The sequence below is a fragment of the Symphalangus syndactylus genome, chromosome 4, assembly GCF_028878055.3.
Source record: "Symphalangus syndactylus isolate Jambi chromosome 4, NHGRI_mSymSyn1-v2.1_pri, whole genome shotgun sequence".
Taxonomy (NCBI): Eukaryota; Metazoa; Chordata; class Mammalia; order Primates; family Hylobatidae; genus Symphalangus; species Symphalangus syndactylus.
In genome coordinates, this window is record NC_072426.2 from 156657073 (window position 1) to 156670120 (window position 13048).

Sequence of the window (13048 nt, forward strand, 5' to 3'; positions counted from 1 at the left end):
CATGCACACAGGCCGGTCATGGTGGCTCACACCTGTAATCCCAGCACTTTGGGAGGCAGAGGTGGGTGCATCACCTGAGGCCAGGAGTTTGAAGCCAGCCTGGCCAACATGGCGAAACCCCATCTCTAGTAAAAATACAAAAAATTAGCTGGGCATGGTGGTGGGTGCCTGTAATCCCAGTTACTTGGGAGTCTGAGGCAGAAGAACTGCTTGAACCTGGGAGATGGAGGTTGCAGTGAGCCGAGATCACACCACTGTACTCCAGCCTGGGCGAGAGAGACTCTTATCTCAAAAAACAAACAAATAAAACATACATACAAGTCTAACAGCCAAAATGCACAGAGGAAATGATCTCCTACTGTGTCCTCCAAGGTTCCCATTCTGTGATTGAATTTGCTGCTGGCCTTCCTCCTTTACAACATACATAGAAATCCACAGCATCCACTTTATACTACAGCTGTAATGCATTTTGTCTGCTTCATGCCATGTGCACATCCTTCCTCCTTCTGACTGATGGTCAAGGATACATCCCTCCACTAGCATCAGTTCCTGCCCTACAATGGGATAGTGAGAAGATCAGTTAGGAAAAATCTAGTAAAAGGGGTAGGGTGGCTGGAGATGGAGTAACCCTCTGCACTGATGTACTGTGGTATCTGAGTGAGGAGAGAAAAAATAGGGCAGAAAAGCATGGAGGACACAGTTGCAACTTGGGAGTCTCTCTGTGAAACGCTCTGAGGAGGATTCTCCTGACCTGATTTAGATAGATCAATGTGCCAAAGTAAAGAAAAAAATCCAAATCATCAGCAGTCTAGAGACTTTAATTTCAAACTTCTCCCACCAAGATGGCTCATATATGGCAGTAACAATCTAGATCTCTCCAGGAGTGAAGGGAGAGCCTGTGGTAGGCCCCGTGGTAGGCCCTAGAAAGTATCCACTGCTGCTTCTAGTTGCTGCTGTTGTTCCACTTGTGACTTAGTCTCAAAGACAACAGAAGAGCCAGGAGTATAAAGAAAGTGGTTGCAATCCACAAGGCTGTTCTGGAAAATCTGTATATCTTTTGAGCCATGAAGAGGGAGAGATCAGAAATGGATCCAGCTACAGACCAGAGCTCTTTGGGAGCATCTCCATTTGATGCCATTGTCATGATGGGTCTCATTTAGCTCCTGTGGCTCCTATTCCACCCCCTCCTCAGTCTCCTCTATGTTGCCTTTTGGGCACAATTTGGGGACGGGGTACCCCCATGCCATGGCAGCAGCAAATAATGGGCATGCATTTTCTCGTTCCTTTCTGGAACCCTATACATGTTAGATCTTTTTGTATTGTCCTGTCTCTTAGGCACCGTTCCTTATTTTATTTTCCTTTCTGATCTTCAGATTGAATAATTTCTATTGCTTTACCTTCAAATTCACAGATACTTTCTTCTGTTATTTCTATTCTGATCTTTTTTTTTTTTTTTTTTTTTGAGACAGAGTTCTGCTCTTGTTGCCCAGGCTGGAGTGCAATGGTGTGATCTCTGCTCACTGCAACCTCCACCTCCTGGGCTCAAGCGATTCTCCTGCCTCAGCCTCCTGAGTGGTTGGGATTATAGGCATGCACCACCACGCCCAGCTAATTTTGTATTTTTAGTAGAGATGGGGTTTCTCCATGTTGGTAAGGCTTGTCTCAAACTCCCAACCTCAGGTGATCCACCTGCCTCCGCCTCCCAAAGTGCTGGGATTACAGATGTGAGCCACCGCACCTGGCCTCTATTCTGATCTTAAGGCTATCCAGCAAAAATTTCATTTTAAATATTATATTTTCAATGTTAGCATTAACCTTTGGTTCTTTTTTATGGTTTCTTTTTCTCTTCTGTGATTTCCTATCTTTTCATTCATTATGAGTATATTTTCCTCTAAATCCTTGGGCATAGTTTTGACAGCTGCTCTAAAATTTTTGTCTCTAATTCCAACATCTGGTTCATCCTGGGATAACTGATTGACTTTGAGTCACATTTTCTTATTTTTTCGGATGCCTGGTAATTTTGATTCTTTCCTGGACACTTGGATGAACTCAAACTTCTCAGTTCAGTTATTTAAGCCTTATATGGTCTGCTTGGAGTCTGCTGTGTACATGTGTAGTTCAGGTTTGGCAAGAAATTTGGGCAGTTTCTATATAGTCTTTAAGGCTCCTCCTTTGTGAATCTCTCTTTTCTGTGATTTCTCCTCTACTTCCCATTGCTGTGTGTTTGCATCCCTCCTCCTCACCTCTTTGGTGAGGGAGGGATTTCTACTATAAGGTTATGGGAATAGGCTAAACACAACACTAGGCACTACACAGATGAGACTGACAGCAGTGTACTAGTCACATAAACTCACAGCCTAGCAGAGGAGAACACCCACTCCACACAGGGCCAGGTGGGGCCTGCACCTGGAAATAGAGAACAACTACGGGTACAGGGTTTGTAGTATCAAGAGGATGAGGTCGCTCCTGGTTCCCGAGGGAGGATGTGACTGGTGTGGATGAATAATTCCATAAGCTGTCAGGGAACTAAAACCTGTGACTCAGGAATAAGCAGGAAATGTGCCTGATCCTTGAGCTAAGGAGCGGAGTGTGGACAGGAACTTGTAGTTAGGCCATTCAAGGGCTTCCTGATTTTACCAGATATCAAGGCAATACATGGTATTAACTTTAGACCATACACCACCCTGTGGTTGTCCTGGACTCCAACCTCTGGCTCTTCAAGCCAGTAAGTCTGCAAGTTTGAAAGTTATAGTCATTCTACATGATACTGATGAGGACCTGCCCCAAGGCTAAATGACATTCTTAGATAATGAAACTCAAGAACTGCTATTTCCTTCTTCCAAGTGTGGACTCCTGTCCAGAATTTGCCTTCTTTTTCTTGCTCTCCACTGCCTTTTGGTAGATTTTAAAATTCTGTTCAGAATGTATAGCTGTTATTTGCAGGAACACTGATCTGACAGGAGCTATCTGGCCATTACAGGAAGCAGAACCTTCAAAGTTCCTTCTTAATCTGGGCTGCTTAGAGTCTGCCCTGCACATGTATAGTTCAGGTAAACTGCTTTGGACACAAGCAGCTTAACCACACAACTGAAGGAATTATCAGGTGTGACTAATTATAATAGGAATTGGCATGGAGTCTCTGGGATAATAACACATGAGAACATTATCCCACAGCTGAAATCCGTAAAAAATTTTTGCATAAAACACTTAAATTTTGATTTAGTACAAATTTAGATTCCATACAAATAATTCATCAAACTTGAGTTGAGCTTGGAATATATCAGATAAAACCCAAGAAAAAAGTTTTTTGTTTTACAGTTTTTACATACTGCTAAAGTACATATGGGGGAAAATTATGGCTATCATTTGATAATGCAGTCCTATATCTCTTCTTAAATACCTACCATCTTTCATTAGCCTTGCTTGACTTTTACCAATTTTAATCTCTCTTTAATTCTGCCGTCATTGCCAATTTGCTTTTATTTATACTTATGCTCATAAGCATTTCCCTAACATGTGTCATGTCCCTATAAAGACTATAAATGTCTCATGGACAAAGACCAAAGCCTTGATTTCATTTAAACCTCGACACTGCAGATACTCACATATGTTGATTATTCTTTTTCAGTGAATCCTGTCAAGACTCAGATGGACAAATTGGGCTTTAAAAAGAATCTCTTCAGTACTAGGTATATGGTTGTTTCCTTTGGTGATCCCAGAAGGCCTCACAAGACTCAATAGCAGGTTATATATTAATATGTGGCTAAGATTAATGACAGCAAAGGATACAGAGCAAAAGCAACAGGAAAAGATGCATCAGTGGAGTCCAGAGAGGTCCAACATAGGATTCTGTTGTCCTTTGCCTGCAGCTACACAGGAATTCTCTCTCTCTCTCAGCAAACTACAGACACGTGTGGAATGTCTCTGCCCACAGAATCCCACTTGAGTCTCAGGGTCTAAGGCTTTTGTGGGAGGCTGTTCATGTACGCATACTCTGCTGTGGAATTGGCTATGGCAACCAAAACTCAGGGGCCCAATAATAAAACCAGGTGCCTATTTATCAATCTTGGGGTTTGTGCAATGCAACTTGGTGAGCCAGTATGGAATGGTCCAATGCTCCAGGTGTATACAACAAAATCATCATCACTAACATAAAGAACACTCCAAGGATTGCAATCCAGGGGTTGGCCAAGGTCAGAGATGGTTCCCCTGGAGACATGCAAGGCGTAAGCAACCAGAACTGCTACAATGACTCTTTTCCTCAAAGGCCCTGCGCATCCTTGCTTATCACCTAGTACTAATTCCTGGCTTACTAATAGGAATAATACAAAGCTAATTAAGTCTGGGCATGTGAGAAGATATTTAAACCTATTTTATTGCTAAATCATTCCCTCTAGTCTCTCTACCCTACCCAACATATTCTAGCCTCCAATTTCTATCCCGGTAGATAACATTACATTTGCATTTTGTTATTCCAGAAGGTGTATAAAGTTCTTTGTTTCTTTCTTCTCTTTTTTTTGAGGTGGAGTCTTGCTCTGTCACCAGGCTGGAGGGAAATGGTGTGATCTGGGCTCACTGCAACCTCCACCTCCCAAGTTCAAGCGACTCCCCTGCCTCAGCCTTTATGAACAGGCAACATGTAGGCAGCAGTAGTTTATGCTGCTTAGAAGAGGAGGCCTAAGAAAGATAGAGCTCAAAGTTGTAAAATCTACAGGGTTCATATCCTTGTATGATTTACATTTGTATCATTTCCCCCACACACCTGCGTTACCTCCTGGATTTTCTATTTCATACAGCCTTAACAAGATCTACCTGTGGCCCAAGCCAAACCCCTAGATGATACCTCTTCTCTCCCATCCTCTAAATACAGTCACTAAACCCAGTTGATATTAGCTCCTAAAGATGCCCTGATCTATTTCCTTCTTTCCATATGACCTCATTTTCCTCTTAACTGCTCCTTTCTCTTGCTTCTCTTCCCCTCTCCCCCAGGCCATTATTCATTTCAGCAGGGTTCTCCCTCCCATTCTTTCCTAGAAAGCCAATGCACCACACACTGAAGTATAATTTTCTGAAAAAGATGTCATACATAATGAGGTATTATTACCACTTATCTCTATTTTCGATTGTTTCCTGTATGTTATAAATCTACTAATATCTGTTTTACTGGAAAACAAATTAATTATATCTCAAATTGAAAAAATATGTCCTTAGGATAGAATCAATTGCTTGGAGTTCTCTGAGCCAAAGTGCAACAGAAATAATAAGAGCTGCTTCCTGTGCCTCATCCTCTCTTTGCTTTACGACATCTGGAGTCTTCTCCCAACCTTTCTCCTTTCTCAACTGCTATGTTCACATTGCTCTTCATTAAATATTTCTGCCAAATTTCATTCCTACAGAAAAGACCACAGTCAGAAAAGGATTCCTTGGCTAGTTAATATTTCATAGGTCCCTTCTGAGGGTGTAGGCAGATGTTATAGATGGTGTTAACATTTAACATCAATCTAAATTTGAATTTTAAAACATCTGATTCATAAAAGTGATAAGAATTGTTCCATCTGAACCTAAAATACTCAAGTGAGATCCTGCAAAAATTGTTAAAGCTCTTAGCAGCACGTTGAGGGCTATACTGAATGAGAAAAGGGTTACCTAGAACCTCTCTTAAACTGCTAAAAATTTTTCACAAAAAATGTGTTTCTAAGCCAAAACTGCCTAGATTAATTCCTAAAGTGAGAAGTCTTCAGAAGCTTCAAATTTACCAATTGTGGTACTTCTTCACTTTAATTTGTGTAATAATTTATGTGTTATTAGAATGCTGGTATACTAAGACCAGACATGACTAATAAGTAAAAAAAATTATCATAAAAGTGAACTAAATCCAACTATTTGGTGTATCTACTTATCTACTCTTTTCCTGGTAGATAATATTACATTTGCATTTTGTTATTCCAGAAAGCGCATAAAGTTCTTTGTTTCTTTTCTTTTTTTTTTGAGACGGAGTCTCGCTCTGTCGCCAGGCTGGAGTGCAATGGCGCGATCTCGGCTCATTGCAACCTCTGCCTCCCGGGTTCAAGCGAGTCCCCTGCCTCAGCCTTCCAAATAGCTGGGACTACAGGCACGCGCACATCATGCAATTTTTTGTATTTTTTTTAGTAGAGATGGGGTTTCACCATGTTGGCCAGGATGGTCTCGATCTCCTGACCTCGTGATCCACCCACCTTGGCCTCTCAAAGTGCTGGGATTACAGGCATGAGCCACCGCACCCACCCAGTTTTTTGTTTCTTTTATATTTTAGATGAAGCATAAATTTTTGTTAAAATAATACATATACCAAAAAAAGAAAAACAAATGTGCAAAAGGATAAATGAAGCCTCTAGATATTGCCAGACTATTTTTCCAGAGATATTTAATCTGAATACAAAGTTAACATTGTTTAGGATATCCTAAATGTAATATCATATAAGGAAGTCACTTGGCTTTTTGAAATTATTTTTTAATCAACATGCCAATTATCAAGTTGAAGACTAGGTTAGATATGCTATTGCTCTAACCCTGTATTACAACTATACACACACACACACACACATATATATATGCACATACACAAACACACAATTTTTTTTTTTTTTTTTTTGAGACAGAGTCTCACTCTGTCGCCCAGGCTGAAATGCAGTGGCGCGATCTCAGCTCAGCTCACTGCAAGCTCTGCCTCGTGGGCTCAAGCAATTCTCCTGCCTTAGCCTCCTGAGTAGCTGGGATTATAGATGCCTGCCACTGCACCCAGCTAATTTTTGTATTTTAGTAGAGGTGAGGTTTCGTCATGTTGGCCAGGCTGGTCTCGAACTCCTGACCTCGGCCTCCCAAAGTGCTGGGATTACAGGCATGAGCCACCGCACCTGGCCAGCAACTATTTTTGTTATTGAAAAAAAGTATCACAAATAGTCTCTATAAATAAAATTTGTATATCTCAGTCCCTAAATTTTAATTTTAATATTCTACCATCATCAGTAAGGGCTCAAATAATCATTTCTTTCTCTGATTCTTCTTTCCCCTTAACATATAGCTTTTTAGCTTCTAATACTTCCCATATAATTTTCCCTCATATCTTTTATATCTCTGTTTTTAATCAATTTTAGTACTTACTTTAGCCAGATACCAGAAGAAAATATGTGTTCTGTCACTTCAGGCACTTTTTCGAAGTCTTTTCCCTGAAGACATCATTTCTGTGATGAAAAGATGTTGTACTAAAATATCTGCAATGTACAGTATAGTTAGAACAAGAAAATGAAAGTACATCTAGACTGCAGTTAATGAACACTACCTATGTTTTCTCAAGGTAACAACAGAGAAAAAGAAATAAAATAAGATAAATTATTCGTATTAAATGAATATTTTCATTTTCAAAATTTCGGTCTCATTTTATAGAACTGGCACATTTAAAATCACCCGATTTAGCAAAATAAGATTTAAATACAATTTTCCAGAAACATATGTATTGTGTAAAGTGAGATATACTGGTTTCATGTATAAAACAGTCAGAGAATGTCAATTTATGGAAATAAATAATTTTTAAATATCTGTTACCCTTACCGGGCATGGTGGCTCATGCCTATAATCCCAGCACTTTGGGAGGCCGAGGTGGGCAGATCACGAGGTCAAGAGATCGAGACCATCCTGCTCAACATGGTGAAAACCCGTCTCTACTAAAAAATGCAAGAATTATCTGGGTGTGGTGGCGTGTGCCTGTAGTCCCAGCTACTTGGGAGGCTGAGGCAGGAGTATCGCTTCAACGCATGAGGCAGAGGTTGCAGTGAGCTGAGATCACACCACTGCACCCTAGCCTGGTGACACAGCAAGATTCGTCTCAAAAAACAAAACAAAACAAAACAATCTGTTGCTCATGAAAGATAATCAATACTTACTAAATATTGGATTAAATTAACCATGCTAAGAGCAATTAATGTAACAATACCTCTAATAAGACCTCATTAAATAATCAAGTACTTCAAATAAATGATAGATTTAGCAAAAAGCACCTAGCCGATAGCATTAGTTTCATTTTTAAAAGACTATTCTTTAGCTAGTGCTGAAGGCATAAGGCATTGATCCTTTATACACAGTTTCTAGTACTTTTGACTGGGTGGTTACTTGAAACATTATTCTTCAGGAAATTCTGATTTTCCTTCAGAGGAGATGTTGTTAAATTTGCTGCAAGACTTCACAGAAAAATATTTTATGATATCCGAGTTCTTAATTTTTTCCCATGGGCCCGCTTCTCCCTTCAATAATTGTCAGCCGAAAAAAACATAATTATTTGTTTAACTCTTAAACTTTTAGGTATATACTTATTTTATGGATTGTTATATGACACTGGGCAAGCTAAGTTATCTGGGTCCCAATACTATCACCTGTAAAAAAACTGGTCTGTAGGTGATCTGTAATAGTGATCTCCATCCTCTTCCCCATCCTTACATAGATGATGGTTAGGATAAACTACCATCAGCAGCACTGGCTCCTCCAGCTACCCAGTTGGGCTGCTTGTTGCCTGCTCTTCCTTCCTTTGGAGAAATCGTTGATCTAAGATAACTTCAGCATTAAAAAACTACGAGTCTAGAGTGATCATGAGACTGAAAACAACGATCTGGAATCATGCAACCTTGAGATGCATTTTCTTTTTGAGACAAGGTCTCACTCTGTTGCCCAGGCTGGAGTGCAGTGGTACGATCCTAGCTCACTGCAGCCTCAAACTCATGGGCTCAAGGGATCCTCCTGCCTCAGCCTCCCAAGTAGCTGATACTATAGGTGCACACCACTGCACCCGGCTAACTTTTTAATTTTTTGCAGAGACAAGATCTCTCTGCTACTCAAGCTGTTCTCACGTTCCTGCTCTCAAGTGATCCTCCTACCTTGGCCTCCCAAAGTCTGGGGTTATAGGTGAGCCACAAGGCCAGGCCTTTTTTTTTTTTTAAATAAAAACATCTTTTTTGTAAGGTTGTTAGTAAAAATAATTATAATAATAATACATATAAAGGAAGGGTGAAGGCTGTGCCACCACAACTTTCAATACATTCCCTTCCTGCCACTCACTTCCATTTGATGAAATCAATAGGAAAATTGCTGTACAACAAAGAGTAGCATCTGACAGGCACTGTGCCAACGTTTACCTCACACTTTCAAAGACCGGAAGAGTTAAGGCTTTAGTTTACACATGGTTTGGCTACTCTCAGACGCTAGGCAATTGTTGGGTTTCCTGATTACCTGCAAAAACATTTTCGGGTAGCAGTTCATTGAGAAAAAAGGATATCTACAAAGACAGAATATGTCATTTTTATGGATCTAGCTATTATGTTATTTGTATAGGTTGAATAATTTATATGTAGTATATCAACTATTAAATTTTGGACAAATTTTTAGGTTTTGCCAGCAAAACTAGACCAAAATTTCAATTTTGAGCAGAATATAAATCTCTCTTCTCTAAATTAAAAACCCTTTCCTCTGCTTTTAGAAAACATAATTGCATAATTCAAACTCCTTCAATACTGTGACCTAGTTCCCCCTCTTGATGTTATAAAGGACTCATGTAACTATGGTAACTAGCCAGGGAAAGTTGAATGTTTTTCTGGTCAGCAATATGCAAAGTATACCATATGTGCTATTTTTTCTCTTTGGGATAGCTAAGGGGATATTATGTTTGCCTTTTTTCTTGGTTATGAAAATATGAGATCTTATTATACTGAATTTCCTCTTCACTACAATCCCAGTCATTCACACAGTCCCTTCGTTAAAACGTTTTAGGATCATGTTTTGCTTTTAGTAGTCATCCTAATGCTGAATAGTACTATAATCTAAAGCAGTAGGATGGACCGTATACACCAGTTAAATCTGTGCAGTCTATCACATAAACTCCACGTACAGGGGGATATTGCTCAGATTTCTAATATTCCTTCTACAGAATCTGATATTTTCTTAACTTTGTCTTTTTTTTTTTTCTAATGAAACAGTTTTGCTCTTGCTGCCCAGGCTGGAGTGCAATGGCGCCATCTCGGCTCACTGCAATCTCCGCCTCCCGGGTTCAGGCGATTCTCCTTTCTAACAGGCGCATGCCACCACGCCCGGCTAATTTTTGTATTTTTAGTAGAGATGGGGTTTCATCATTATTGGTCAGGCTGGTCTCGAACTCCTGGCCTAAGGTGATCTGCCCACCTCGTGGCAATGTGCTGGGATTACAGGCATGAGCCACCACACCTGGCCTAACTTTGTCCTTCAATCCTAGCCAAAGTGTTTTCTTAAAGCAAAAGAACTGCTAAAATGGAATTACATCTTGGAACATATTTAGATATTGACAAGTTATCTCCAGTTTGTAGTGACTTTTATATATCTTTTTATTTCTATTTAAATTTTTTCTACAATAGTATTACTTACGTAATAAAGTAATAAAAAATGCTTCGAAACTGAGTTCAGTGGAGATGCAAACTATTAGGTTTTTTTGTTTTTTTTTTGAGACGGAATCTCATTCTGTCACCCAGGCTGGAGTGCAGTGGCATGATCTCAGCTCACTGCAACCTCCGCCTCCCGGGTTCATGCCATTCTCCTGCCTCAGCTTCCCCAGTAGCTGGGACTACAGGCACCCGCCACTACGCCCAGCTAATTTTTTGCATTTTTAGTAGAGATGGGGTTTCACCGTGTCAGCCAGGATGGTCTCGATCTCCCGATCTCGTGATCTGCCTGCCTCAGCCTCCCAAAGTGCTGGGATTACAGGACTGTTAGGTTTTTCTTTAGTTGCTTTTTGTACTAATGAATTGATTTAAAGTTTTAGGGTTTTTCACTATAATTTAAGATGCTTCACTGGACCTTCTAGAACAAATTACACTCTAACACAGCCTCCTAGATTATTAAAGATTTATTTATCTGCATCAGGTACAATTACATTTCTTACAACACGCTATCAATTGGTGACTTTTTCATATGAGGATTTCTTCTTGAATTTCTCCATATTTAAGGGCAGTGATTTTAAACTACTTAAATATCTTCCTCAGAAAAACATTGCTCTCTGCTTCACTGAATTAAACAGGGAATAAACTGCCTCTTACTGGTTTGGAAAAGACCTCATTAACCAAATAAAATGCATGGGATTTGCTGGATACTGTTAAACCATATGTGAAAGATTTAATGAGACAATAGGAAAATTTGAATTGTGTAGTTATTAAATGATAGTAAGAAAATCTGGAGAGGCAGAATACATGGTATTACGGTTATGTTTAAAAAACTGTTATCTTGGCCAGGCACGGTGGCTCACGCCTGTAATCCCAGCATTTTGGGAGGCCAAGGTAGGCGGATCACTGGTCAGGAGTTCGACACCAGCTTTAACCAACATGGTGAAACCCCATCTCTACTAAAAATACAAAAATTAGCTGGGCATGGTGGCACATGCCTGTAATCTCAGCTACTTGGGAGGCTGAAGCAGGAGAATCGCTTGAACCTGGGACGTGGAGGTTGCAAAGAGCCAAGATCGCCCCATCGCACTCCAGCCTGGGCGACAAAAGCAAGTCTCCGTCTCAAAAACAAACAAACAAAAAACAACTGTTATATTTTACCTATTCATATTAAATATAATTCATATTTAAAGTATTTACAGATAAAATGATAAAAATCCAGCAAGAGTGAGGGAGTGTGAAGGGCTATAGATTAAATAATCTTAGCCATATGTTGCTAAATGTTGAAGCTGGGTAAACGGTATGTAAGGATTTATTGTAGTATTACTTTTGCCTTTGTCTGAAAATTTCCATAAAAGTTTAAAAATATTAAAAAGTAGAAAAAAGAAAAGGATTTCATTTATTTGGTCTGACTCACAGAAGCTGAATTTTCTCAGCAGGCATCTTTAGGAATCTTTCACAATTACTTGCCAGTTTGTTTTCAACCAGTTTGAAGTTGTTGCTCTCCCCAAGAGACAGGTACGGGGGCATACACATTTCCTGCCAGGGACCTCTTAAAGTCACTGACTTAGAAATTCAAGGTAATCCCAGACTAATTTGGGGAGATCAGTTACTTATCTTTTTTTAGGTTGCTTTATGGTAGATAATACACTGTATTATTATTAGAGCAAATAAAATGCCCTTTTGCTTTATTCACAGGATTAAATAACATAAATTAATTTCTAGTTGCTGAGAACGGGAGATTTTAAATTTTGCATTTAGAAGACAAGAAATTCAATCTGAAGAGGCCCCATATTTCCAGTTAAGTGACCACTCAGAAGGGAAGGACAGCGCTCAATAACCGAGGTCAAGAGTTGAGTTTAGGGTTTGTGGCGATTTTTTTTTTCGGGGTGGCAAGAATAAGTCTTAGATTAACCTTTTAAAATAAATATAGCAAGAAACGCATGTCTAAAATAATTCATACATATACATATATTATCATATTACAGTGTTTTATAGTTTTAGATCAATAACAGCTAAAATATTCTTTGGATTTTTTTTTTGGTTTTCCAGCCTGTTCAACAGAATTATAAAAGGTGAAAATAATGCTATCAATGTCTCGTATCCCATGCTCATCCCTCCTCTCATCTTGCTCTGTTTCTGGAGTACTCTAGGTATTCTGCATCTTTGCCTTTTTCCCCTTCTAGTTTCTAAACACATTTCTTATCTACTTGCAGATCACTTATCAGACTGAATAAAATCCACAGGTACATTCGGTGTCTGACCTGTAACAAGGCACCCCACATTATTTTGGGCCTTTGATAAAGACCAGTTTATTCAAACTTGTGAGAAAACAAAAATAGCAAGGTTCAAGTAAAAACGAGTAAAATTCAGTTCTTCACAGTGGCGGTTTTTTGACGAGACTCGGCCGAAAGATTTCAAGAACAGTAAAATCCCCGAATGTTCTCAGAAATACTATCCACTGTACTGTCTGGGTCGACTTAATACTGGCCCAAACCTCAGTGTCCTAGGATAATAACCCAAGACAATTTCCCAGTCCTTTGAAATAGTTGACGTCCCAAGACGTCAAATTGCCTGGAGTGCTTTATTTTGGTTTGAAATTTAAAATTTCCTCTAGA

The 13048-nt window shown here is 39.5% G+C and overlaps 1 protein-coding gene across 1 annotated transcript in view; it reads left to right on the forward strand.

The window, feature by feature from the left end:
• Positions 1-12171, forward strand: part of CDKN2AIP (CDKN2A interacting protein) — a 61707-nt gene extending 49536 nt beyond the window's left edge. Inside the window, exon 4 of the mRNA XM_055276498.2 lies at positions 12129-12171. Coding sequence (XP_055132473.1) covers positions 12129-12134 — 6 coding nt within the window. The 3' untranslated portion in view covers positions 12135-12171. The remainder of the gene's footprint in view (positions 1-12128) is intronic.
• The last annotated feature ends 877 nt before the right edge of the window (positions 12172-13048 follow it).